The 27,790-nt window shown below is 41.0% G+C and overlaps 1 protein-coding gene across 4 annotated transcripts; it reads right to left on the bottom strand.

Annotated features, from left to right (window-relative positions):
- Positions 1-162: 162 nt before the first annotated feature.
- Positions 163-25,954, bottom strand: znf512b (zinc finger protein 512B). Of its 4 annotated transcripts, XM_061057178.1 has the most exons (17): positions 24,985-25,954; positions 23,130-23,264; positions 14,663-14,742; positions 14,378-14,506; positions 13,885-14,060; positions 13,490-13,773; positions 13,310-13,381; positions 12,445-12,579; positions 11,697-11,824; positions 10,490-10,582; positions 7,794-7,892; positions 6,992-7,237; positions 6,512-6,853; positions 4,790-4,891; positions 4,597-4,659; positions 4,278-4,376; positions 163-4,020 (listed from the first exon to the last, which is right to left on the bottom strand). In XM_061057178.1, the coding sequence occupies exons 2-17, from the start codon at positions 23,260-23,262 to the stop codon at positions 3,673-3,675; spliced, it is 2,529 nt and encodes an 842-aa protein (XP_060913161.1). In that variant the 5' UTR covers positions 23,263-23,264; positions 24,985-25,954; the 3' UTR covers positions 163-3,672. The 4 variants fall into 4 exon arrangements, with proteins under 4 accessions (XP_060913161.1, XP_060913163.1, XP_060913162.1 ...); XM_061057180.1 differs by lacking the exon at positions 14,378-14,506 and having other exon boundaries at positions 24,985-25,952; XM_061057179.1 differs by lacking the exons at positions 23,130-23,264; positions 24,985-25,954 and adding an exon at positions 17,953-18,479.
- Between the last annotated feature and the right edge of the window lie 1,836 nt (positions 25,955-27,790).

Here is a 27,790-nt window from a genome sequence, read left to right on the forward strand (position 1 = left end):
GACTTTATACTAGAAACAGTTTCAAAGTCATTAATAATGACTTTTAATCTCATTAGGAACACTGATGACTGACAGGTCACAATGTGTGCATGTTACAGTAAGGGTTATCTATAGAATATTTTCCGGCAATAAAAAAACTGAAAATGAACCCAGCTGACAAAATGTAGTCAACAAACCTTTATTAATTAGTTGAGGGATACTTACGCACAGGTAATACAACAAGTTTGGGAGAAAAATTGTAACAGTTCAGACTCAAAGGAGACATTACCGCCTCCTATGTTAGGTTCTATACATCATAATTTCAGATATGGAAGTCTTTAATACATCATTAGTCTCATTTCACCTGTTACCTATATATCATAACCAGTTATGAGCTACAACATCATCTCATTAAACTCTTAACAGTTTCATCACAATGGCCCCCTACAAGAGAGCAGATACCGTGTTGAAGAAGGTAGCATACAAAACAAACATCTGTTGTCCAAATAAAAAGGATAAAGTTATCAGGCTGTCTAAGGGGATTTCTAAGGATTAACCTTGATTTCAGAATGAACATTGCTGACAAAGGGAAGACACTTGAGCCTGCTGTTTCCCCAGGTACAAAAGTCACACCACACACAGTCAGGGTAACTAGAAAGCTCCAACAACACTCCTATTTCAAGCCTATTTCATGGTATAGTAAGTGCACTAAATACAGAAACAAACACACATACATATGCCTTGTTGTCCCATATTGAATATGTCATAATAAAGGACTCTCTCAATGTGTTTGTCATTGTGTACTGAAAAAGCTCAGTTTATGTGCATCATCAAAATGGATAAAATAACAGTGTGTGCAGACACGTCTGCCTACAATGTTCTTTGTAGTCTACAAATTTCTTCAACCTTTTTTTTTCAGATTTCATAACATGTAAAAAACATTTTTTTAAGCAAACAAATAAAAGTAGGGGAGGTGAAAAAAAAGCCATACGATTCTGAGAAGACACATTAATATCAAAATATCAGCAAGCAAACAAAACCAGCTAAAATGGTGTATTGCTGTACTCTCTAAACATGATGCAGTTAGCGCACACTGCCGTAGGGTAGATATGTGTTTTCCACATCATAGGAAGACAGATCGTAAAGGGTGTGATAAAATATAAAATACCCACTGTTAAAAGCAGTGCTCAACTATCATATTGCAACACCAAAGCTTGTCAGGTAAACACAGTCAATGTGACGTTATCAATGAAACGAGTTACAAGCAGCTGATGAACTGATTCTGTGCCACAGCATAACACTCAACAAAAAAAGTGTTAACATTTCCGACGTCCAGTCATTATAAAGGTGCTAACTGTTTTATGCACACACTCACTCACACACGCACACACACACACACACACACACAAAGCCTGGACAACTCGTGTCGCTCGGTTGTATCGGAAAAAGATCCGAAGACCAATCAGTACTTGTCTAACTTATCCCCTCCATCAGTTTAACCTGAATAGAAGATAAAAGGTCCGTCCCGCTCACGGGGACAGACTCATGCATAATCATCCCCACCTGAATAAACTCCATCAGTTGATTAATAATGGAGGGATTCAGCTCAGATCTCTGCTTTACAATATAAAAGGTCACGGCGCAAGGATAACACCACCTGGGACACATACATTTCAAATTCAATGTTTCTTGAACATGTCCTGCCGACATCAGTGCTTCATCTTCATGATGACATTTGACTATTTTTGGTGCAAAATTCAGAGTCCTTGCCAGTGAAGAGCAGACGGCAGGATGATTTAGTATCAGGTCCTTAAGGTAGAGTGGCAAGTAAAGCACCCTTATAAACGCACCAGAATACCCATACATCACAACTTCATCCAAAGCTATCAGATTGCTATCTAGGTAATACACTTAAGAGAATATAAAATAGATTTAAATTCTGTTTTTTTTTTTATGCAAGCATAGTCATTATAATTGGTGACATAGGCTGCAAATATAATTGAATATATTCTGTTTTTCATTTTGCTCTAATTGTTAAAATAACTGTGGATTCAAGTATCTACTTTCAAAATGTTCAAGTGATAATATTCTGATTGCACAAGTTTTAGATTTGAATGTTTTTAAATAATATTGTTTCAAAAAGACCAGTTATGGCTTAATGTTGAGACATGATCATACAACCATGTTGGATTAGAGATAGTATCTAAAAAAAAAAAAAAAGTTTAACATGCTGCTCACACTCATGTAAAGACAAATTGAGTTTTCCTATAGTTAAAATATGTCATCAGAGCGAAATATCTTCACGTTCCTGTTTCCTGACAGTCACTAGATTAGGATGAATACCCCTGGAGTGCAAAAGATACAAGAGGGGAGTAAGAAGGGTTAAAGTGCAAGGTAATAGCTTTGAGCATCCAGGAGATAATTCATATACATCAATATAAGTTCATCTTCATTTGCATTTTTTTCCCTATTTAATAAAAGATTATTTTTTGATGATCTCTCTATAAAAGATAGTAATTTTATTCTCTCCTCAGCTCTTTGATTCAAGCTAAAGCCGTAGCCAAAACATGGCCTTCTTTAAAATAGTGTCACATCATTTGATTGTGCTGCAATGGTGCAACAAGGTTCATGCAAAATTCATCCAATCTGTCCAACATTTCACTTCAGCGGACTGATTTTAGACAGAATGCTTCAAGTTTTGTTTTTTTTGTTTAAAATCAATTAAACAATGCCATATTAGGAATCCTTGTAACTAATATTTTATAGATGGAAATCTCAAACGATCACTCTATAAATTCTGCCCATCAACTTCAGTGTAAAGAAAACTGCGGAAATCATCTAACAATTATGGTTGTCGAAGCAGATACCTTCATCGTGATGTGATGCTAATCAAATAAAACCAACGTCACTGAAGTGATCGCTACGTAGAAGCAGAAGAATAGCAGAGAGGAATTTGATGAACAACTGACCAACATTTTAGCTTATATGACGTTTGCTGACTGGAAACATGAAAAGTGAAAAAAAAAAAAAAAAAAAACTGAAAGTTTAACCAGAAAGAAAGAAATCCAAACAAAATTGCACTACAGCACACACTGCAAACATTTGGATTGATCATGTTCCAATTGGATGTGTCAGGCTTGGAAATAACAGATATCATTGTTTTGAGTATATAGATATATAGAGATAGATATTGTTTATGTACACAGTACAGTATATCTGTAAAAAAATGTGAAAACTCTAGCTATCATTAAATGACTTCACCATGCTAATAGAATATCCTTTTTAAAACCTCTCGAACACGACATGAATTTCTCTGCATTTGTTTGAAATACTATGTTACCTCAGTTTAGAAAATGCTATCCATGAAGCAGGAAGGATTAGATCTTTGATTACTACTGATACCCCTGCTGTGAGTGCATCAACTGAAATGTGTGCCTTATAGAGGAGAAATAAGTGGAATGGCGAAATGAACACTACTGTTAGATAAGTATTATTTATATAACAGTAGACACATTGACTCTGGGGTTTAAAACTAGGGTTTGAAGTCCTTTCTAAATGTCTCACTTCCTTACGGTGGATTTAACTTTCTTCCCTGTGCCAAGTCCTTGTAGAGTTGGAAAAAGTCTTTAAGCTTCCTGGCAATAACATTTACAGTAAGTATCCTCTCTGGCTCCTGGGTCGGCAAAAGCAGAGCTACTCTGAAAACCACAGCCTCTTAGGTTTGCTTCGTCTGGGGGTAGAGAGGATTGGCTGTCTGTTTTGGCCTGAATTGTTACTGTCCGTTGGGTCAGGGATCAAGGTGGGAGACTGTGTTGGGCCCGAGGAAGGATTCCCTGCAGGGGCTGAGTTTTGAGTAGGAGAAGCTGCTTCAGTCTTTGTTTGGAGAGGCTCCTCGACGGGTGGGCGCTCTTTGGGCTTGCGTCCCCTCTTCTTACCGGTTGTGGCACCGTTCCTCACTTCAGCTTTTATCCCGTCATCCTCCTCTGGCACTTTGCTCTTGCTACTGGACACGACTTGAGTGGCTGCTGCTCGAAACCAGTTCTGAGGTAACAAAATACAGTGTTAGTGATCCTTTCAGTCTGTGAAAACATGGAGCAAGAGTATGAGGAGAACTGTATCTTCTGTAACAAGAAGAGGTAACCCCTACTTTTGAGTATTGATATATGCAGTTCTGGAGGTCTGAGTAGTTGGAAGGTATTTAAGATAATAATGTTTTCTATTGAAAGAATGAGCTGCCAATGGAATGGAATTTAAGTTTATTGTGTGGTTGTTAAAGTTACACACTGAGAAGGACCCACCTGTGAGTGTGTTTTACTGATGTGATACTTCACACCGCTCTCTGAGCTGAACTCCTTCTGGCAAATCAGACAAGTGTACTTCCCAAGTTCACCCCCGCCCTGAAACACACACCCACACACAAACAAACAAACAGGTATAAGCAAATACTTAAACAAACTAGATATACAATGTAATCTCTCTATAGCTATACATAATTTAAAATAATCCCGTTACACACCAGTTTACCGCCTGTGGGTATCAGTAAACATTGAATGTTGGAAATGATTTAAACATTATTTTTTAAAAGATTAATAAAACATTTATAAAATCCAGATGTACCTGGCTGCAGTTGGCGAGATGCGCTTTTAGTCCTGACACACTTGAATAGACAGCCTCACAGTTCTGAAACAGAAGACAAACAAACTGTAAATTATCAAATTCAATCCATCTATATTCTTGTTTTATCAATAACCTTACTATTTTTGATCTAGCGCTAACTATTCAGACAAATTAAACCTGTTAGTATTCTTACCACATTGATGCAGCAGATGAAGCCCTTCTCCTTGACTTGGTTCTTCCAGGTCTCTAAGAGCTCTGGGCTGAAGTTTGGGAGGCCAGGACGGGTGTAGTTTAACTTTATGAAAGAGGACATAAAATGTCATTATTACATGAAGTGTTCCAGGTAGTGGCAAAAAAAAGAATGTGTTCAAAAGAGTTAGGCAGGGGGACATGTTTTTGTGCTGAGGTCTATTTTCAAAATTTAAGGTAGAGTTGGTAATTTTATCCAGCATGGACTATTTCTTAAATGTGTTAAAACAGTCTTTCTGAGCTGACAGCAATCAATAAATCTTGTGCTCTGAAAAAGAGCTGTCATCCCTCGCTGCTGTAATCCTGTACAAACTCCAACCTATCACTGCCGTGTGGTCCTGATGGAAATTCCTCCCTCGCTCCCTGTGCAAACTCTCAGACTGCATTCAAAGGGCTTCACTGACGGAGGTATTCCACGTCTACCAGAGGATGGCAAAGAAAGCTCAGCTCAATTAACTACTGCTTTGTGCCATGGTTACTTGACGCCAAACAACAGCTAACAGAAAAACAGAAGACAGGCTGCACAAGAAAGAGTTTAGCTTAAGGACAAACCAGAGTGAACATTCCTAAAGCTTTTCTGCACTGACGATAACTGAGGGAGTTGAAGGGCCTGAAAAAGTGACGCCACGGTTGCTGTGTTTTTGTTGCCATGTTTGTTTTCCTAAATTCAGTATGCTAATGTTGGGTGGATTCATACCACTGAATGAGACATGAGGTAACGTAGTTGAATAAAGTTGGAAAGTGATGTGCTGAGGTCTCCTCTCCGCTCTGTTATGGAGTAGTTGTGATCTGGCAGTACATGTGTGTGTGTGTGTGTCTGTGTCTGGAGGGGATGGTGACGTTCCCCGAGGGGAGGGTTGGGAGCAGTGAGTAGATGTTACTTTTCAAATTTTTCTTGCACAGAACTCCTGTAAACTTCCTTAAAGAATATGCGACTTTTTGATCCAGCAGATGTCACCCTTGAGCATCAGCATGAAACCAAAACAACTTGCGCTGCATTGTTGAGTTAGCGTGCTAATGCTAGCGCTCTTTATTTCGCTTGCATCTTCACACTGCATGTACATTTACATGAAATACGCAAGGGGATGAGCAGGCCGGCTGTCCTGTCCTTGTAAACACGATCTAGATAAGGCTCGGAAAACATCACAGACAGCGGGATTCGGGTGTCACACTCCATGACTCGCAGAGTTATTTTCAGAGGATATACTTGATTTCTGCTGCATTTAAGTGTGAAAAAACCGCATATTATTCCTTTAAATTGCCAGTGTGAGCTTCATGTGTGAATACAAACAAACAAATATTTTGACCATAGACTATATACACACAACCAATGAAATCTCCATGTAGGTAAGGAAACTGTTTAACTTGTTTTTCTTCTCATCAGTATGTTCTTACAGCATTTACATTTTGAAATCAGAACGTCTGACTCTGTTGCTTTGTCGGTCACTTCCGCATCGTTATATTTACGTCATGTCTTGCCTCCTGAGATCCCCCCTCCTGTCTGATAGTGATAGTAAACCGCTGACAGATGCAGGTGTGAACAAGCGATTCAGAAACATTTCATAAGCAGTCTGCCTGTTTTTCTAGAAATATTCAGGAGTGCCTCGTGAGAACGGCTTATGTCTACTGTGTCCGTTTCTACATCATCATGTGTCATCCTCCTCACCCTCTTGCTATCAGGCACCAGGTCATCTTTGATGCGGCGCTTGGTGCCCCAGTCTTTTGCCAGCTCGTCCTCTGCTATCTCCTGCAGGTGGAACACGGCCACCTGAGCCGACCGGCGCCTCACTCTGCCACTGGGGGTCCGTTCAAAGTCGTCCCCCTGGCTCTCATTCTGTGCTGCTTTGTCTTTCTTCCGCTCGTGCTCCTTTGCCTTTTCCCTGTTCAAGTCCCTGGTTTCTCTTTCCTTCTCCTTAGGCTGGATGGATGGTGCTTTCTCCTGCCAATCCTGCTTCTCAGGCTGGCTTTGCTCCTTTTTGCTTATTGTCGGAGCTTCCTCAGAGACTACCTGGAGGAGAAGTAAGAAGCTTTGAGTCGAAAATGTGGGAAGACTTTGGATACTTATTACAGAAAAATCATGTAAAAAAAGGTTGTTTCATCTGAAAACTGATAAGGGTCAATTTCTTATTAAAAACCATTGTCCTACCCTCTCTTTCCCTGTGTTGTTGTTGGTGTCAGTGATGTTGTCCTTGCTGTTGGTAGCTGTCACTGTGGTGGTCATAGCCGGCAAGTGTTCGGTACGCACATGGTAGTCCCTGCCAGCTTTGGAGCGGTAATTTTTTCCACAGTGCTGGCACAGAAAGACAGGCTTCTCGTCATCAGAGAACTCTCCTCCACAGCGTTTCTGGTGGTACTGGAAGCCCATTAGACTGGAGAAGTGTGCTGAACAGCCCTGTATGTGTATGATTGTGTGTACAGCATAATGTTCGTGTGATTATGTGGATTCAGTGGCAAAAATCAGAAAGAATGAAAACAGGCATTAAGCAGGGAACTGGGTAAGAAGGGCAGAGTGTAGGTTTGGAACAGTATTACTGCATCTGGTCAATATTTTGTGGTTACGGTGAAAAAGACTGAGAAAAAGGGAATGGCTCATTTTTCAGTGTGAGGACATGTCACAGTAGAGAGTCTATTTATTGCAGCTTTTTCTCCCTCTGCCTTTTGCACTCTTGTGTGAGTAATGGGAAGCAGAGTGTTGATGTGGTTTTGGGCAACATGTCAAGAACAAGGCATAAAGGAAAAGGGAGAAAGGGAAAGGCAAAAGGAGGCAGACACAAATACAGGGAGCCTTGGGATAAGCGAGAAACAAAATCCAAACGGCTAACGGAAAGGAAAATTTGATATGAAAGATAAAAAAGTTGCAGCAATATAAATGCAGAACAAAAAGAGATTACAAAATGAGAGGAAGGAAAAGAGAAGGGGACACGGGAAAAAAAAGGTGGGGTGCATACCTCACTGGGACACTTGATTCGTCCCATCTGTTTGAGTACTCGGCGCAGCCTTTCCCTGTCGTCGTGTTTGTCGCCCGTCTGGCCTTCGCTCCCCGAGGGCTGAGGGGTAACAAAAACAACGTCACATTAGTTTGTCCCTCCGCTACACCTCTCCCCTCCAGCTTGACAAAAAAAAAAAAAAAAAAACTGTGATGAAAATGTGTTTTCCATCTTGGGTGTTCACACTGTGCCAGGATCATTAAACGATTTCATGGTGTGGCTGTTACTCATGTCATGTTTATGACAACTGTCAAACTCATGTTTTCACTCAAGGATTGGCTGGTGCCAAAACCCAGCCTGGACCAGAACAACAGATGGCACAGCTGCCAGGGAGAGGAGAAAAGAGAGGTGCAGGGGACTGGAGAGAGTGTGGACATACTGAGGAATCCCGGAGGGGTGAACTTCATGTGTTTTCTCATGTGTTAACACACAGGGAAGGCACTGAGATGACTGAGACACAGTCTGTAAGGGTAAGAAGGAGATGAGATACTGCCAGAGCACTTCACAGCTTCAAGTGAATCATGCTCAAGCCTGCAGGCAACAGAACAGACACCGGCTCAGCCATTGATTTACACTCTGGGGGGGGGGGGGGGGGGGGGGGGGACGACACTACATCAGCATGTATTCTTAATGCCTCTATCAGAGACAGAGAGAGCCAAAGAGCAACGTAGGAGAAAAAGAGAGAATAAGCAGCAGTATCACAGAAGCAACAGCAGCATCAAGGTCAAACTCAGTGGGGGAGCCCCCTCCTTCTGTCAGCCCTCTGTGTTTTCCCATAATGCACTGGGACTCTGGCATGTGACGCCACACTTGTCCATGGATGTGTTCGAAGTTCCTTCACAACTCTGCTAACAAATGGCTTGTATTAAGTATTATGTATTAACAGATATAAATAAATTGAAGTAGTAGAACAAGAGTCACATGAGCAGGAAACAGTTCTCTAAGAATACATATACTGTAGTGCATCAACAGATACAACATCTCTGTTAGTATGTCCTCTGATGAGTTTAACACTTAGTACATGCTATGTATTGTGGCCACAAACCTATCACCTCTTCTCTGTGCTGAGCAAATAGTCTTCTTGACACATTCAATTACACTATATTAGAAATAAATGCTGTATCTCTTTTTTAGGAAGACATAGAAAAATGCCCTCAATAATCTACGTGCTGGAAATAACTTCCACAAAAACATTCTAAAAACATGATACATAAAGCACGACATAATAATAAATAAAACGCTGAATCCGTAAACTACATATACTGAAATGATACAAGAAGAGAACATGACTCTCTTTGATATAATATTTCTACGTTAAGCAGGATGCTCACAGGTTAATTAAAAATAAATGGGTACTGAGCAGTCTTCTTCTACTCTTAGGATTTTAAATGATTTAAAAAAAGTTTTCTTGGTGCGGATGGCCTAGCAGTTCGGTCCTTAGTCCTCCAAACTGGCAGGCCGGGTACAAAGTTTGACCTGTGGCTCCTTTCCTGCATGTCAATCCCCACTCTCTCTCTCGCCCTGATATCCTGCACTAACCACTGTCTTATCCAAATAAAGGCTTAAAGCCACAAAATAAATCTAAAAAAAAAAAGGTTTCCTTGTAGATAGATTGTGATCACACAAGTCAAACCTAAAGATGATAAAAGCCTTCTTTAACCAGCAGCTACAGCACAACCACACATGCCAACAAATAAACACAATCAAGGTTTTCAGCATGTCATTTAATTATCTGATCTAAAAAGAATTCTGGAGGGGGAAGGAGTTTGCTTAGAAGTCATCCAAGTAAACATAAAAATATTGCTACCTTGCTCTGCTGGACTGGACTAATGCCAATTAGGGTCAGGCCACTTAGGGTAGTCCATGTCCAGACTAAAGACAGATGCCGGCATCAAACTGTTTAACTTTACCAACACAGTCGACACAGTCGTCTATCATCACTATCAAACTGACAAACAAACACTGAAAGCCTTTCACACATACATACACATGTATGTGCACATACACTATATATATGTTAAAAAAAAAAACACTAGAAAGAGTGCTCACAAAGAAACACAATCATGCATGCTACTAGTAACAGGGTCTGGTGCACGAGCATCCATTAATCTTTCATGATACTTTTTGAAACAGATAGTGATGAATTATTCAGCAAGTTCATAGAACTGCTCTAATGCAGGAGTGTCATGATAATATCTTAATGAAGCTCTCTGCTGTCAGAGCAAAGACAGCAGAAATGTGAGCACTTCAGGGACTAGGAAACCAATCACCAGTTCAAATGTATGATATTTAACAAACCCACAGATCACATGTTTGGAGAAAAGGCAAAGAAGCTGACAACAAATATGCCACAGATACAATTTGACTGGAGGCCCACATGGAGGAAACGCCTGAACAAACGCAGTGAGAGCTGACACTAGCTGTATGGCATGCTGTAGATCTCCATACATAGAGACAGAAAAACAAGCCCAACCACTTCCTGAATGCTTGTAGTGCTTTGGTGTCATGTCTACTGACAAACTCTCCTGGTCAGTGGGTCAGTGTGACAGTGGTGAAACATTAGCTCTCTCAGTCACTAAAGCATCCTCATCGGGACTTTGACTGCTGAGGGATTGATCTGAGAGTGCGTGTGTGTGTGTGTATGAGTGTGTATATACCTTGGTGCTGTGTTCAGCCATGGTGTGGTAGTTGAGGCCGGCCTTTGACCTGAACTGTTTGTGGCACTGCTGGCACTTCAGAGCGTCCTGAAGCTGCAGAGGTTGAAGGCCAAGCAGAGAATCAAATTACATTTCGATGAAACAGACTGATAACACAACCTTATTGACTATAATCTTTATTGGCTCTACTAGTATAGCAACATTTCATCTGTAACCCAATATAGTTTTTTTCTTTTATTACACAATTTTGCTCAACAGAAAAACACAGGAAAGGTCAAACAACTTTAAGAGCAAGAAAAGCTCATTTAACACACGGTATTCCTTTTCATATAGATTTCTCTTCTTGTCTCCGTATTGATCTGGAGACTGAGGTGTTTCTGTGTTAACTGACCCCGAGGTAAAGTGGTGATTCTGTCATTGCTTAACAGTGCACACTGTCACTTTAATGGAGTCACTCAGTCCATTGGGCCAAGGAAGCACTGAAATGGCTGCAGGGACACCTCTCTCTGAACGTCTAGAGGCAGCAGCACCTCTCCAGCTGCTTTGTTCTCAGGTAAAAGCTCTATAAAATACAGTTAGATTAACTTCTTCTGTGTTTCAGCCCTTTCTTGTTTATTACTATAGACCACTATTGAGTGCAACACAAACAAACCGCAGAAGTTTACAGTGTCTATCCCCTTAATTCATTCCAGCTGCTTTATATCAGAGCGAGTTTAGTGGAAGCTATTATATGAGTAAACAGTTTGAGATAACTGTACAGAGATAATACCTGATGTGTTTTTTTTCTACAGTTTAATAATCAATATCATTACTGTAAAGGCTGCCTGGACTGTGCAGAGTGGGGAACTCAGCAGGGATTGCGTAATAACTTTAGAGTCAAAGTTTTATCCAATATGAAAACTTCAGCGCTCAGTTAGGAGAGCTTTACTTCTCACTCAGACGGATAAATGTTGGTAGTGACTTTGATTTGAAAAAAGTTATTTATATTATATATTATATTAACTATTTTTCGTTGTCATACTGTATATGTTTTTTCCTAGGTTTCGTGCAGGCACATTGTTGTTCAGATGAGGATCAGGATCCAGACTTATAACACAAATTACACAGATTTTGAATTCTTACCAACTGAAATATTTTTTAGGAGATTTCAAAGGAGGCTGTAACAGAAGTCTGCCAGTCTGAAGGACAGCTGAGTCGAACAACTGACCTTCTGACAAATCTCCATGTGTTTCTTGAGGCCGTGGATTGTTTTCCTGGTGACGATGGAGCAGGTGGGACACACGACTTCACCTCTATCTGAGATGCTTCGCTGCCATTGGGTGTCAGGTACAGTCCCTTGAAAACAAGTGGACACCGTGTTACTTTGTCAGTTTTTTTTAAATTCATGAAACTTAAATTCCTAAATATTAATTAATCCAAAGCCTTAAATGTGTGTGCATGTATTGCAGTTTCCTGCTTTGAATCACTGTGATTGCATATATTTGAGCTTTGTACTATTGATCAGACAAAACACATAATTGAAGATATCTCTTTGAGATCTTTTGTTACTATTTTCTAACATTTTATATGCCCAATAGTGAATTTATTTACTGGTAAAATAGTCTAATACTAGAACTATTATTAAACCTGTAAATAATTATTAGCTGTAGTAGTTCAGGTAGTTCCTGTTGTGTATTACACATCTTTTTCAGGCCTTAGAGATGATCATGTGCACTTACACCTATGGCTTTTGCCTAATTGAGTAAAAATATATATTTTAACAAAATGAGGTACTTCTGACCACTTAGGAGAAGCACCTCATTCTGTAACAGAGCTGTACAGTGACAATAAAGGAATTTCAAACCTCAAGTATTATCTTTGTACTGGTATCACAGGTAAACATTCTGAATGATACCAATCCCTAAAGCCTGTATTTTAATAAGAAATATAGATGGAAGACTGGTATTGGTGTTTACCAGAGCTGGTTGTGGCGTGATCTTTCTTCGAGGACTGACTTGAAGTCGGTCTTCTCTGAGGCTCCTCGTTGAGCCCACTCCCCTCCGATCTCTTCACACGACCTGCCTTCAGCTTCTCCTCCACTTTAGTCATACCTACAACACAGACACATTAACTCATAAACAGACAGTCATGGTCAATAATTAAGTGTCCCTTTGAAAGTATCCTTGCTTAAGTGAAAGAAACAAGCAGAGAGAGACGGATAGAGGACAATGCTGACCAAGAGAAACGCTGAAAAAAAGAAAGATGAGAGTGGATATAAAAATAAAAAAAGAGCCGGAGATTGCTGGGAAGTGTGGATGAAACTGTTGATAAATAATGAAAAGTATTTTACAGCTCATTGTATGCTTGATGAGTCACTGAACATTTTCAGTACATGAATGAGACAGGAAGAGAGAGAGACTGGAGAACCTGTGCCTCAGAGATGTGTGGTTGGTGAGTGAGTCACTGATTCACTTACACAGATATGAAACACATCTACAGCTGCCATGTTAGCCGTTAAAAGAGCAGTTTCATTGATCAGCAGCAGTAGGTAGTTTTCACAATCACTCACATTAAATATTATAGAATGGAGTGAAGATATATAGACAATTCCAATACCTACCTTTTCAAAAAGTAGGACAATCAGCAGGTCATCCCATAGTTACATTATGCAGTGATTTATCTTAGAGAACCTGTGGCTTGCTGAATTGCCACTGATAAATCTGTTCAGACTAACAAAACTTCTTGACTACTTCAATAATTCACCTACTACTATCAAACAGGTAAAGACTGCACTTTTTTATATCTACAAATAGGTGAAGTGACAGAAACATGTGTATTTACCTTTCAATCCAAATGTTCCAGATATAGACGGCTGCTCTCCAGTGAACTTTTTCGGTGTTTTCTGCTTCCGTCCTGGCCCAAGAGAAAAACACAAAGCAGGGAACGGTCGGATATATACAGCGCAAAAAGAAAAACACAAAGAACTTTTACTTCATAACAAATGATATCCTGTAATCTTACTGTGTCTCATTCTCTCTGGGTCTTCATCGGGAAGAGAAGGGGGAAGGCTGCCACCCTCGCTCTCACTGCCCCCTGCGTCAGACGACGTACTTTGGGACTGCGACTGCTGGCTCTGAGGCTGGACCGGCTGGGACTGGTGAATCTGCTGTGAAGGCTGATTATGGCTGTGCTGTTTCCTCTCACTCCTCTGGTGGGCCATCTCCCCGTTCTGAGAGGGCGTGGACACCTCGTGCGTCTTTTTCACTTTGAAGAACACCGGAGAGGGGGGACTGTTCTCCATGGGCCTGAAGTCAAACAACAAGGGGAGATATTTTAAGCAGTCATCATTATGACGTTGCTGACAAAATTGTGTGTGTCGGTGTAGAAGGAAATTTTGAACTCTAAATCCCAGTAACCTTTTCTTGGTGTTGAACTTGACGGGGGTCTTTTGAAGCTTTTGCTGCTCGTCCTTGGGCTCCATGCTAACTCCGTCTGGGTGGTTCCATAGCTTGTGCTTCTGCAGGCGAACCTTTGTGGCAAACACTGCCTCACAGTAGGGACAGGCGTGACTCAGCTTCTCAGCTACAGTGGCCTGGTTCAAAGAGAGGCATGAGGAGAGGGGATTAAGAGCCAGCTCTTCTCCTACGCAAAATTAAATGACAGTGGGAAGCTGTTAACAGAAGTTGACTAATCACATGTTTCTGAAACAGCAGACAAATAACTACATGATTGGGGTGTGGGCTTCAAAGCGTTTTTTTTTTGTTTTTTTTTACTTACTTTACAGGTAATTTATCACTGACTTCATTGCTCTTTCCTTAAATATTTGTCTTCAACATCTAAACCTCGAAAGTCTAAAGCATCAGGTCTAAATAGCCTCATAGCAGGAAAAAACAGAGGTTAGTGACTCACCCCCTGGCAGCGTTGATAGTGGTACTTGACGCCATAGATGCTGGGAAACTCTAACCAGCAGCCTGAACACGGACACTTAACCCTGGAGCGGCGCTTAAACTCTTCCTTCCATTGTACTATCATATGGGCCTGCTCAGGGGCGAGGAAGAGAGAGTTCAATGCAAGCACGGATTATCGCTATGATGTGCCATATATAGTGCATATTCACTGGGATGCTGCCTACACTGTGCAGGACAAATTGAAGCCCACTTCAAACACCCACTCGGTTCAAAAAGAGATACTCACAGGGATGCTTCTCAGTTCCTGCACTTCTGCTTTAGGACGACCTTTCCTCTTCCCCTCTGCTGGCTCATCACACACCGGACCTGGAAAAAAATGAGAGAGAAAGCCTGAGCAGTGCAAATGCTTCACATTCTTGGAATAAACCGTTTTCATTAAAAGGCGTAATTTTACAATCCAAAAGACTAGAAGCATTTGGACTTTAGAGTTTATGATCTAAAGCACAAGAAAAACAATTTATTCCTGTTTCAGCACTTTTGCATATGCCTCAAACACCTTTTTCAGAAAGTTATAGTGGTGGATTTAAATAACAAAAAGTGTTAAGAGTTAGCATGGATTGTTATAGAGCAGAGGGAAAGATGTGACTAAGAGAGAGAGAGAAAAAGAAAGAGAACGAGAGAGAGTGTAGAGTGGGTTAAGGCCTTCTGTTGAGCCAAATAGATCAGCTATAAATCGCTAGCGCCTGTGTGAACCTCTGACACAGCATGCAGCAGACCGACCGCCTCAGCTCGCTCTCTTTTACTCTGCTCACTCATTGCTTGCTCGCTCCCTCCATCTCTCTTTCTGCCACTTTCCTCTTTTCTCAAACTATTGCTAGCTTTCTCACTTTCCCTCCCTTTCCCTGCCAACACCCTTTCTCCATGTGAACTTCCGCAGACGGGCAACGGCACTGCCTCATTACTGCTCTCTTCTCTGCTACAATTAGACCTCTGCACTATCAGCCCTGCACTCTATTTCCTCTACACAACACTGCTTGAGTGAGAGAGAGAGGGAGGATGGGGAGAGCTGTGTATGCATGTGGAAGAAGAGGAGGCAGGCAAGGGGGAGGAAGGGGTGCAGGGGAAGAGAGGAGGGCAGAGGATGCTGAGGGGAGAGAGAATTGCAGAGGCGGGTGACTTCTTCCTCTGACCAAGCAGAATACTGAATGACAGTGGTGCAGGTGGGAGCTGAGGGCATAGTGATATATCTTTACATTTTTGCTCTACAGCCCTTCATTGATCTGGTAAGGCTGGATAGCAGCAGCAGAAACAAGGCAAGCATGAGACAAAGGTGCTGCTGGAGCGTATTCAATCATATCAGATCTAGAAAATGTCAAAGTGAAACTACTTTAAATAGAGATGACAGTCCTTGTAATGCAGCACTGGTTTTACCTCAGCATGTTGAAGGAAACAAAATAATGTCTGCAAACTACTTTCCCTCCTGCAAATGTATTGACAAACAGTGAATGGATGACTGCATGCCTAGTGCAGCCCATTTGTGCAGGGTTCCAAACTGGATCAGGGTGCTCCAAGCCTACCAGGATTATACTAATGGTCGGAGGATTTTCCATCAAATAAATGAACTGACTGCCTGCCATGGTTTCTCGTACAAAAAGAGGTCACTCTGGGAAAAGGACAGTCTTCGACTCACAAAAATCATCTCAGTGATGTTAGTATAGAAAAACACACTCCAGGCCAAACCTAGTATGATCTCCCCTATTCATTTCCTTGGGTTTTATTACCCAGCATGCACAGAAAACACTTTTTTTCCCCCACCTCATTTGTCTTCTTTTTGTTTCTCATTCAAGCACTGGCACAAACATAGGCTGAAGGATGATATGTAATCATTTACTTCAGATTTGCTATAATAAGGTAGAAGGAAAATAAGGCGAGGCTGAACGAGATTGAATGAGAAGTAGCAAAGAACTGCTGGCTGTGTTTGGAAATAGTTCATGACACAAGGTGTAAACATACAGGCATAAAAAGCGCAAACTGAACACACACAAATAAGCACACAAAGCCATTACCAGTGTGATGTGTGTGCATAGATATGAGTGTATTAATATTCTCCAGGCGACACAGCGTTTCTCTATTAGCTGTCTGGGTAGCAGCTGGAGAGGTGATGCAGTCGGCGGTGCGGCTCTTGTGTTGAGGAGCAAATTGAGCATGCATTCTAATTCCTGTCTGAGAAAATAAAGGTCTTGTAAAAAGAAAGGCATAATTAATGAATTCAGCTCTTGGGAAAGATTTGTTCTTGTTGCTATGGGAATAAGATCCTCTTGTCTTAGTTACCACTATCAGAGGCCTCTTTCCTGCAAGCAGAACAATTAGATATAGAAAATCTAATATGCAAATTGGAAAGTTTGCACACAAACCAAGTAAGTGCAAATGTACAGCAGAAAATAGTGGAAAACAATAGAACAACAGCCTTTCCTGGAGTAACATAAGCATGCACATCAAAATGTGCTCTGTATCTTTTACCCTGCTTTGCTTGAACTCGTAAAAAAACACTGCTGCTCATACGCTGAAGCAATCACAGCCATTGTCTTTGTATGAAACAAAGCAGGCCCATTGTGTCGAACCTAAACCCCTGGTTTTCAGGAACAGGCCACAGGGATAAAACAGCTGTTCAACTATGTCAGAGTACGACTCGCTCCCAGCTGTCTGCAACTGTTGCTCCGCACTGCTTAATCCTGACAGAGGAGAGGAGAAAGGAAGAAGAAGAGGATTCAGGACCCAGGAGTGCTGGCAGCTGCCTAATGATCTCAAATAACCTCTGAGTTCTCCTAGCTACGCCTGCAACTGCCTCCCCCTGAGTGCAAGGGTGTGTACACACACACACACACACACACACACACACACACACACACACACACACACACACACACACACACACACACACACACACACACACACACACACACACACACACACACACACACACACACACACACACACACACACACACACACACACACACACACACACACACACACGCACACGCACACACACACACGCACAGAACAGTCATTTGTTTTCCTCGACAAACAGTCACACAGGAGCCTTTGTCTGTGTCTGCACAGTAGGGTTTAGACATACTGTAGTTCAGAGAGACAACACACACAAATACAAACACCACTCACCACCGACCTAACGCTACAGAAAAGAAGACATAGTATCACTACTTCCTCAATTTCAACAGACAATAACAGGAGAAACTGATACAGCTGGACACACTGCATAGTAAAAACACTAACAATGGAACCATGTGCTTTAAGTGTAAGCTATCCTGATCCTTTCTGCAGTCTTTGTTTCTACTGTTCCTCTTTAAAGTTGATCCTTTTTTTACAACTTCACAACTTTCCCCTCTCTCACACATTCTCTGCTCAGTGTCTGTTCACACACCACCTACTACTTCCTTTTTTCCGTGGTTTTTTTTTTTAACGTTCTGCACTACATTTCCTTTCCCTTTTCTTCTCTCACGCACAAACGCATACACAAACTCCCGGCTGTACAATCTTTCAATCATATACTCACCTCTCTTTGGAGATGTCCCCATGCTGCCCACCCCTCTCGCCAGGCTTGATACCAGACAGTAAGTAAAAAGAAGAAGATGAAGAAGAAGAAGAAGAAGAAGAGGTGGAGCAGAACCTGAACAATCGTGCTATCCAGAAACTGGCTAACTGAAAGAAAATCAGACTCTCTTTGGATCTGGCTCTCAGTCTCTGTCTTTATTTTATCCTTTCTCTCTCTCTCTCTGCGTGTCTCTCTCTCTCTTTCCCTGCCCTCCCTCTTTCTTTCACTTTCTGTAAAACTGTTTCTATGCAAATCTCCTCCACAGACACACTTGTTGACACAAATACAAATATGTTTAGACGACATGCTACTACAGTTGAATTTACAATTTAAAAAAAAATCCACAAAAATTCTTTACATACTACGAAATGAAATGACTGTCGATTATTAAGTGGAGCCCAGTTAAACATGGCTTGGGTTGAGGTTGTCATGAGGTAAAACCAAAGACAACCTTTAAAAGAGTAACTCACATTTTCTTCTTTAAAATCAGAAACAGAAGTGAGATCGATAATGACACAATGGGTTCAACTTTGGGGCCAAACACAATGGACAAGACAGTCCAGGTATGAACGTGCAATTGATCAATTCACATTGAAAAATTATGTCAACCTGTTTTGTTTGCTTTCAGTAGTGGCTAACATTAACACCATGTTTCCACTTACGTACGTTACTAGTGTAGATTTGTAAATATACGGATGATGCCACTAGTATCCTATGCAAGGCAGTGCATTTCTTTACGTATGAGTAGAAACCGGACAGAAGAAACCGGAAGCCATGGGGGAGAGGCCCATTTTGGAGGAGGACTGTATTTCATATCAAACTGATAAAGATGGTATCTAAAGCATAACCACATTATAGCAGAACAACAGAGTGACTCCGAAAGTTTCATACAAAATCGACTAAAACATCAGACAGGATATAACTTTTTTTATAGTTCAATAAATTACAATGTTTTACTGATTTCTGACATTGTAGCTAACAGGTCTGAATAGTGACCTGGTCCTAGAGGATTGGGTCTCCTAAGCAAAAACAACCTTCACTGCCCTGTGTGATCTGAACTATGATATATGGAGCAGTGGTAGGCATCACAAGTTCACTATCAACTCTAAACTGCACTCAAAACAGCCAAATCACAGAATAGAGTTTAGAGTCTGGATGTTCCTGCTACATAATCTGGTGACTCACAGTACCTCGATAGCCTCTTCAGACCTGCATTGATTTTACAGCCGTCCGCATCAGCTGCATGCTTCATATTATTGGAAACCTAATCTATCGCCTGATACCCATTTGGCTCACGGCCACTAGTGTGTTTGGTGACGTCCAATCACAACAGCTTCGGATGAATGGCCACATATGTGACCAGTGCATCCCAGAAGGATGAGGCTGACAGGTAAACTGAAAGTGAAGGAAATAAGATAATTAGAAATGAGACTGACCGAACTGAAGTTTTGAAGAATAAGAACTGGATATGTCTTCTCTGTACCGAGGCATGTGGTGGTTTACACACAGAGCATATACTCACAGCCGTGGAAAAAAAGGCATGTGTTTATGCGACAACACATACAGTATATGCGAGCCAGACAGACAATGCCTGCACCAGACTGTTTGCAGTGCCCTCCTTATGGACTGTGACTCACCAACTCAATCTCTCTCTCCTCTCCCATTTCCCTGTACTCCTTCTCATCTGCCATCCCCATGCTGCCAAATAAAGGTGTGACAAAGATGACAAAGGACTCTCTTCAAAACGAGATGCAGCATCAGGCCGAGAAAAGCACCAGAATTCAATTTCAGCCCAAAACAAACATTATCTGTTACCATAGCTCTTTATTGATTGTATTCCTTGGTAAGTCACCAATTTGAGAGAGTCAAATCATCAGCAGGAGAAAAGTACACACTAAAAGAGAGATGAGATGTGAGAAAAGTGAGAATGGGTGGAGTGGATAGATGGATGGAGTGGGTGCTAGAGGGGTGAACAGGGTTCAAAACGGAGGGATGAAATTGAAGACAGTGACGCTGAAGGACCTTTTATTCACTGCAGCTGTTAATACTGAATAAAATAAAGAAGAGATGAGGAGTTTGAGGGAGCATGAAATGGAAATGACTGTGTTTTTTGAAGGAGGAATGGGACAAAAAAACAGAGAGACGAAGTGTGAGAAAGCAATAGAAAGAGAGGAAGAGCATGAGATTGCTGCTGAGGGAAAATATGCAGGGTCAGCAGATGGTGTATGCGGGTCTGAAATGAAGGTCCTGCAGTCAGATTAGCGAGACTGTCACCCGAGATGCATGCACACTTACACAGACATGTAAACACAAACATAAACAGCACAAACTAGCACACTTTACGTTCACACATCGCCGCACGCATGTATGCAGGCCTTTCCCACACTATAGAGATGGAGCACACACACACACACACACACACACACACACACACAATTGCTTATCTACTCATTTATGCTTGCGTTAATGTTTGCAGAATTGGGCCTAATTTCAGCCTTGTCTAAAGCAACTGCCAGAACATCATTAGTTCTCTCCAAATACTTCCATTGTTAGGAGTTAAACAGTAAAATACAACAAACCCAAGGCTCTGATAAGATGTAATGAGAGGACAAGAACACCAAGGGAGAGACAAAGAGAGAGCAAGGCACCCTCAAGGACCACATCCTTTCCTGCTAGTTGTCTGGTGTGGCAATGTGACAGCTAAACCACACCGCTCGAGGAAAGCAGACAAACTCAATTTGCACTCTTTGTTTCCAAAAGCATGGAGGGATTTCAGGAAACCTCTGGTAAAAAAAAAAAAAAAAAGAATCAGAAAAAAAAAAAGAAAAACAGTGCAGCCAGACATGATTTCTTCATTGTTACATCATTCAAAGTTTATGACAAGGACATTTATCAATCAAAGCCCAGAATTAATAAAACAGCAGGGTGCAGGAGCCAAAGCTATCCACTGACATTGAACATAAAAGAAGAAATGACCGTCGAAATTGGACAGATGATACGGAACCTGGTTATTTAAATACCACGCTGTGAACAACGGTCATAGACTGTGCACTGACAAACTCCACAGGGAGCTTTTCATATCAATGCCTTCGTTTCTTCAAACTGAGGCTAACAGCTCCTCCAGGGATAAACAAGCTATCGCCAGGCTCATTATGATTAGAACTGTAGCATTCCTCCTCATCTATATAATGTTAAACCAGTCCCTGATGAGAGGGATCATCTAAGGAGGCGTGATTTGGGGAGATGTTTTTTTTTTTTTCCCTTAAAGGTTAAACATTAGGATGTAGACACAGAGTTGATGTTTTGCTGAAGGTACATAGAAAATCCATACTTGGTTTCTTTAGCATTAACTACATGTTTGTGGCCATTTTTGAATATACATGCTTTTGTAATGAAGTGCCTTTTTGAACTGAAATGTAAAATTCTTCATGCCCTGCTTTTTTAATCCATTCCTAGTGCTTCAGGAGTTTCTGCCTGTTTTCTATGAGTCTTTTGTTTCCCCTTAGGGTTGCTGGATGTTTGTAGAGCATCTTCAAAACCCATAATCACATAAAACTCAGTCCACTGGCAACATGACCAACTAAGCCTCTCTTAAAGCTTGGGAAACCCCTGGTAATGTTCCAGATAAGAAAGAGCAACTTTCCAGCCAAACAAGACAATTGTTCAACTTAAAGCACAGCAGATTTAAATTCCTCTCTCTCTTGCAATCAAACTGTGCTGAGAGTTTACCTTAGAACTGACTTAACAAGATCTCCCTCCTTAGCAAGGATTAGCTGTATATAAAACACTGATATAATCACTACTTTAATAATGAGAATCAGAAGAGATCGACTGTGGGAACAGAAAATGAAACAGGCAAGCAGAAAGTGTCATGTTACCACAAAAAGCCCCGTAAAGCCCATGACCAAGCCATCGCCTGATAAAATGATATGCACACATATTACACAATCATCAGCGGTGCTCATTAGTGTATTGAAGCCAAGATTGTTTCTCTCAGCTGTAGCCTTCAGTCTCAAAACCATCAGCTCCAAGCTCACTACCAACTTGATTGATATATAAACACATCTTGTTTATTGAGTAATAAAGTGCAGAAAGAAAATCTATAAAACATAGGACTCCAAGAGGGTGCAGCGGAAAAAAAACAACCTGTCATTCAAATACGATGAGCTCTGCAACAATAAATTATTTAAGAGCATAAACATCACATCCGATAGTCGCATGTAAACAATGAGATGAAGAACATACTTAGCCTAAACAAAACTTAAGAGAGATAAGAGTATAACATTAAAATGATCTACTCTTCCATCGAGAAAAAATAGTCCATCACACACACACACACGCAAATGCACACACACATGCAAAGACACATGCACTAACCCACACAGGAATGCAAATCCAGCCCACAGGGCTGAATATTAACAAAAAAGAAAACAAATGGAAGCACCTAGCCTAGCTCTGTATGTCTGGGCATGAGAGGCTATTTTCTAGAAACAGAAACAACTGGGTCAAATTAGCTCAGCCCCAGTTTTTCCAAGTCTGCCTGACTCCATTAACAAAGTCATGATGATCTGCTGGTTATTGGATTGAAACATAATTCCCCAAGTCCGGCTCTCTCTTTTTCCAAAAATCTTCCATTGCTGTCCAGATGGCTGGGGGTTTCACTCATGTCAGTACTTGGCACCACTTGTTTGTTTGGTTTTTTTCACTGTAAGGCAGTTTAAGGAAGAAAATGTAGTTTCTAGGGCCCTTACTGTATTTCAAGAGGTAGAGTTTTTGTGGCTGGGTTGATTCTCAATGAAGAGTAAGCCATTCAAAAGGAGTTGCAGCCGTACTACATGTAATGGTCAAATCCTCGAAAAACAGCTAGCTTAGAATCAACTAGCTCACGGAAAGTTAACGGACTATAGAGTCAAATCTACAAATAATACAACTGTAATCACATCTCTGTTGGTTTTTCACAATGTATGCAAAAAAAAAAGGCTCTTCTTTACACTTCATCACCAATCTTTTCTGAAAATCAGCCTGAGCGCAAACCTGTGTCACCCAGAGAAAAGCTTTTCTCATTCTCAAATGTAAAGAATCTGCGAAGAAAAGCTGCATCCATCTTAACACACACACACAGTCTTCATTTCACTCACTATGTTTGTTATTGTTTTCAGGGCTGGGTGTGGGTCTGACAGGCTCCTGGGGATGTCCATGCTTGAGGGTCCGGGCCCTTGGCAGCCCTGATGAGGACAGCTTCCCGAGCCTGGGGCCACTTGGGCTCTCCATGCCTGCAATGGTAGCAGAGGGGGTATAAAAACACAGGAGAGACAGATAGCTAGAGGTAACATTGGGACGCGTTCTGCTGCTCATTAATCCTGTTCCATTGCTTGTCAACACATTATTAGCAATGTCCACTGTGTCGATAGCTTGTGATGATGCTGTCTTCCTTGTTCTACAGCGAACTTCCTTCTGGTTGGCCATCGGTGCTATTGAACTGAAGGTTATATCTGAGCGGAGGCACACACATCATCTGCGCTGGTAATGAGGGTGTGACCTTCCATGTTTCATTTCAAAATCAATATCCTCACTTACACGCTAACTCCATGCTCTGCCCATTAGACAAAAGGTGAGTCAAAGAGAGAGAGAGGGGAACCACAAAGCTCTTTTTTTAGAATCCCTTCCATCTGTATTTACTATGAAAACAAGGTCACATAGTTTGCAGCTACGCTTTTTGCTGCAGCTAGGAGTTCATTTTAATTTGTTGTCTCTTAGCTAGATAGATTACACTGCATAATTAACCAATCCATAACACATTTCTTGACACCGTCAACCACAGTATGCCTATATGCCAGTTTGGGGCTCTGTGTGTTACTCATTCCCTACCAGCATGGGACAAACTAATGGATGACAATCGCTAATTATGCTAAGTGGGACTGATTAGGATCCAACATACTTTCTCTTAGTACACATTCCTGTCACTCTGCTAATGAATTACAACAGCACACAAAGGGTCACTCAGTGGGGGTCACGCAGTGTCTGTTTACACGCCATGCTATTCACTGTACACTAAGCCGCCTCGGCTCATCCATCACAGTTTATATATGGTATGCTAACAGTTACTTTGGAGTTGTAATAGGTTTTCTAATTCGTTTGAATATTTTAACCTACATTTTTTCCTTGGTTTTCTTTTTTCAATGGTCTCATCCCTGTTATTGGTGATGTCTTATGAGCTGATTTTTATTTGACTTCTGACATTGTATCTACTTTTGCTGCTACAGCATTTGTAAAGCTGTTTGGGATCACCTTCTGTAAAAGTTCAGCTAATAAATGTAACTTTAAAAGGCTGGATGGCATACTTGCAGATGTTGCAAGTTGCAGAAATGTTGCAGCCGTTGACAGGAGACACCTTCCTGTTTGTGTGTAATGTGTGTGATGATAACTGCAAACTAGCATTCAGCCCATCAACACAGTGAGATTGACTGCTCTTTATCCCTGCTGGAAATCAACAATTCTCTTCTATTTCATTTTGAATCCTCAGTGGATTGTTATCATTCCTAAATTCCAACAGTAGCTTAACTTTTAAAACTTTTGTACACCATGCATTTTCTGTTTAACAGCCTTGTGATTTTCTTTAACATCTTTAGTATAACACTTCTTATTGTAACTCTGGCATGTCTACAAATCACTTCATTTAAAAAAAAAAAAAAAAAGAACATTGCAGCTGGTGTTTTCATAAAAGAATAAAGTCTACGTCGACAGTGCAACATTACCATACATTTAGCTAGACACAACAAAACCTGGTGACACCCACACACATCTCCTCACACAATCTGCTGACAAACCAACCTGGAAATAAGTATTTTAGCTCCGCACGTGGCACGCTGCCATGCTGTGTGTGTGTGTGTGTGTGTGTGTGTCAACCACAACAAGGTTACACAGTTACTTATTTATGGGCTAAAGAAAGAATGCCTGTTAACACTTTTATTCCTCTTGCTCGACCACACCTACCTGAAGTGTCGGGCAGTCACCCAGAGCTAGGAGCAGGGTGGCCCCGGGTCACCCACGTGAGGGGAGGAGGGGGTCAGGAGACAGGCACCTAAGTGGGCGTTTTTCCACCAATGTTATGTTACATGGCAATCACACCTGCTGTGCGTCAACGACCGGTCAGACTGGGGTTGGGGGGCCTGAAAGGAAGCGGACAGCCGTCACCGTCGTTCGGTCCCCCCACTCTCTGCAGACGACGACGAGGAGGAAGAAAAAAAAAAAGAGCAGGGCTGGAGAAGAGAAATTAAAAAATTGGTCTGTAGAGGAGCAGAAATCCTGGATACTTTCACCTTATTCCCAGTTTCCAACAGCCTTGCCCCCTCCTCCTTTTTTCTGCATTAATATGTATACCACGAGGCACTTCTTCAACCCTTCTCGTTAAACACTCCAGAAATATCAGAAATAGACACCAAAGATAGGTAGGTCCCCGACTCCTTGAGGAAAAATATTAGAATACGGGATGGTTTATATAGGCAGTGAAGCAAAATGGCGACTTTATTACGAAGGAGGAGTAAAAAAAAAAAAAAAAAAAAAAAAAATCCTTGCGCTGGCTGGAGCTAAAGGGAGGCACAAAAATATGTTTAGTGCAGTAATTTCGACGGCTGCGAGACAGTTGGTTAGAGTAAAAGGAAACGAAGCGAAGGAAAATAAACAGAAACGACAAATCTCGGTCGGTTTTAGTTCAGTCCTTGGTTCCTTACCTCGGGATTATTTCGGTTTTTTATACGGATATTATCTCGGCGGCCGTGTACAGTATTACAGTAATGTGTGTTGGGTCATGCGCGTATCCACTCCACCTTTGACAGTTGCAACTACAGTCTTGAGGCAACTTGCAAACTCTCGCGTTATTATTATCATCTATATCGAGCGAATTAATATTTGGGGTTCCTGTCTAATAAACTGCTGCGATACCGGCTCGCGTTGCTCCTCCGACGTAACGGCGCTCGTTCCTGACGAAAAAGGGTCAGGGCTTAAATTCCTTAAATCAACCTTTGCCAAGTATTTTGATGTAGTTGCTGCCAATTTTTTTTTTTCTCCCCTTCAGCCGATAGCAGCATCACTAAATCTGTCGTACAAATAATTGTAGTCCAGCCCAGTGGAAGGCTATTCTTTGTCATTGCTTTACTGCAGGCCAGTAGCCTACTTTAGTCTGTCACTGCAAGTAGCCCTCTCCAAAAAACCTCTGGATCAACAAAAACGCCCTACATTTCACTAAACCTTGCAAGTTATAAGCGAAAAGCTCCACACAACAGCTACATTATGTATTAATGAACCTGTTTAGCATTGTAAAACCTCGTATTAATTGTCTAATGTTCTAAAATACGTTCCCAAAATTCAAGGTCAAAACTAAGGCATTAGATATTACCCCCTATTGATGTTAATAGCTGCTAAATGATACTTAAGCAAACACTAAAAACACTACTTTTTTTTTTTTATTGCTTCAGGCAATGCTCACACTGCAGGCATTTCCCCAGCTAAGGCAACTAATAATAAATGTTTAGCATATGGTGAGGCCATTTCTTTCTGTTGTCACAGCTCACTAAGTGAATCATTCATGGTGTCATTACCACCTCCCCCAACTTCTGTCAAACAACAAAGATTCTGTCTTAGTCTTTGATTGGTGCCAGTCATCGTGACCCAATATTTCCTATTAGTGGAAATCATCTCAAGCCATGATGTAATGTAGGCTATCTGTTTAAAAAAAAGAACAGTTTCCAGTATGGCCATTAGAGGGCAGGAGAGCCTCATTTTTCAGACCAAATTCACTATGATAAGATGCATTAGTCCACTAAAACACCTGTTTTAAAATAATTGAACATCATACTTGTCTTAGAGGTTTTCAGAAAGTGTAACACAACAAACTGAGTGCTGTTTTGACATGCAAAGAAATCACAAGTCAGGGATATGAGAGAACAAAATAATTAAGAATTGAATATTTTTTAGGTTACATTCACCTGTAAAAACAATTATTTCACATATTTGGGCCGTTCTGAAATATAGTTTAATTTCCTTGGGAAAAAAAACATCATACAGATGATTCTTTCTGAGTATGAATTCAAGACCACATAGGCTATGTGAAATTGAGTTATTCTTCATCCATTTTTTCCTCTAGAACATCTTTGTTAAAAGATAACCTGTGTATTTAGAGGCTAATTCATTTATGTCATAATCAATGTAATCTCAAAATAAAAAAGATTGAAAAAACAAGTAAATGTTTCATTTTGCACTTTTTTTTTTAAGAAATTCACAAATGCAAAAAAAAGGAAAGGTTTTGATGACATTAATGTCCCACTAGCGGGCAGTGTCATCCTGTGGTATATCTTACTGTAACCATCCCTTTAATAGAATACATGGTATCCTGTGGCATCTTTTTCCATTTCATCTTTTAAATGTGCTATTCATTTTATGGCTTTGTCATGTGGTTTGGGACTACTCCGATCTCTCTTAGCTCTAGACGACAGTCAGCTGGTTCGACGCACATCCAGTCTGAGGGTGTTTTACTCCCAGTGACTTCTGCCACCCTCCTGCACATTAACAGTCAAAAAGATAAAGTGAAATCTTCCTCCAGCTCTCTTAAATGGCTGCTGATGAATAGGTCACACTGGGCCTCATTTGACCTGAGATTATTCCTTTAACAGTGGCAGTGATTTATGTTCCCACTTTTCCTCTGCTGAGTGAGCAAAAAGCTCCTTTAATGGTTTTTAAAACTGTCCAGGTGGACTTGCCTGAGCCTTAAAAGGCTCTTGAAGAGTCCATCCAGCAGTTGATT

Source organism: Labrus mixtus, chromosome 15 (assembly GCF_963584025.1).
Source record: "Labrus mixtus chromosome 15, fLabMix1.1, whole genome shotgun sequence".
NCBI lineage: Eukaryota > Metazoa > Chordata > Actinopteri > Labriformes > Labridae > Labrus > Labrus mixtus.

Excerpts from the sequence above, each read along its gene's own strand:
- znf512b (XM_061057178.1), bottom strand. The coding sequence starts at position 23,262 with ATGGAGAGCCCAAGTGGCCCCAGGCTCGGGAAGCTGTCCTCATCAGGG. Across the intron at positions 7,893-10,489 it reads TGGCTGAACACAGCACCAAG|CCCTCGGGGAGCGAAGGCCA; the intron begins GTATATACACAC and ends GTTACCCCTCAG. Across the intron at positions 4,021-4,277 it reads TCAGTAAAACACACTCACAG|AACTGGTTTCGAGCAGCAGC; the intron begins GTGGGTCCTTCT and ends TTGTTACCTCAG.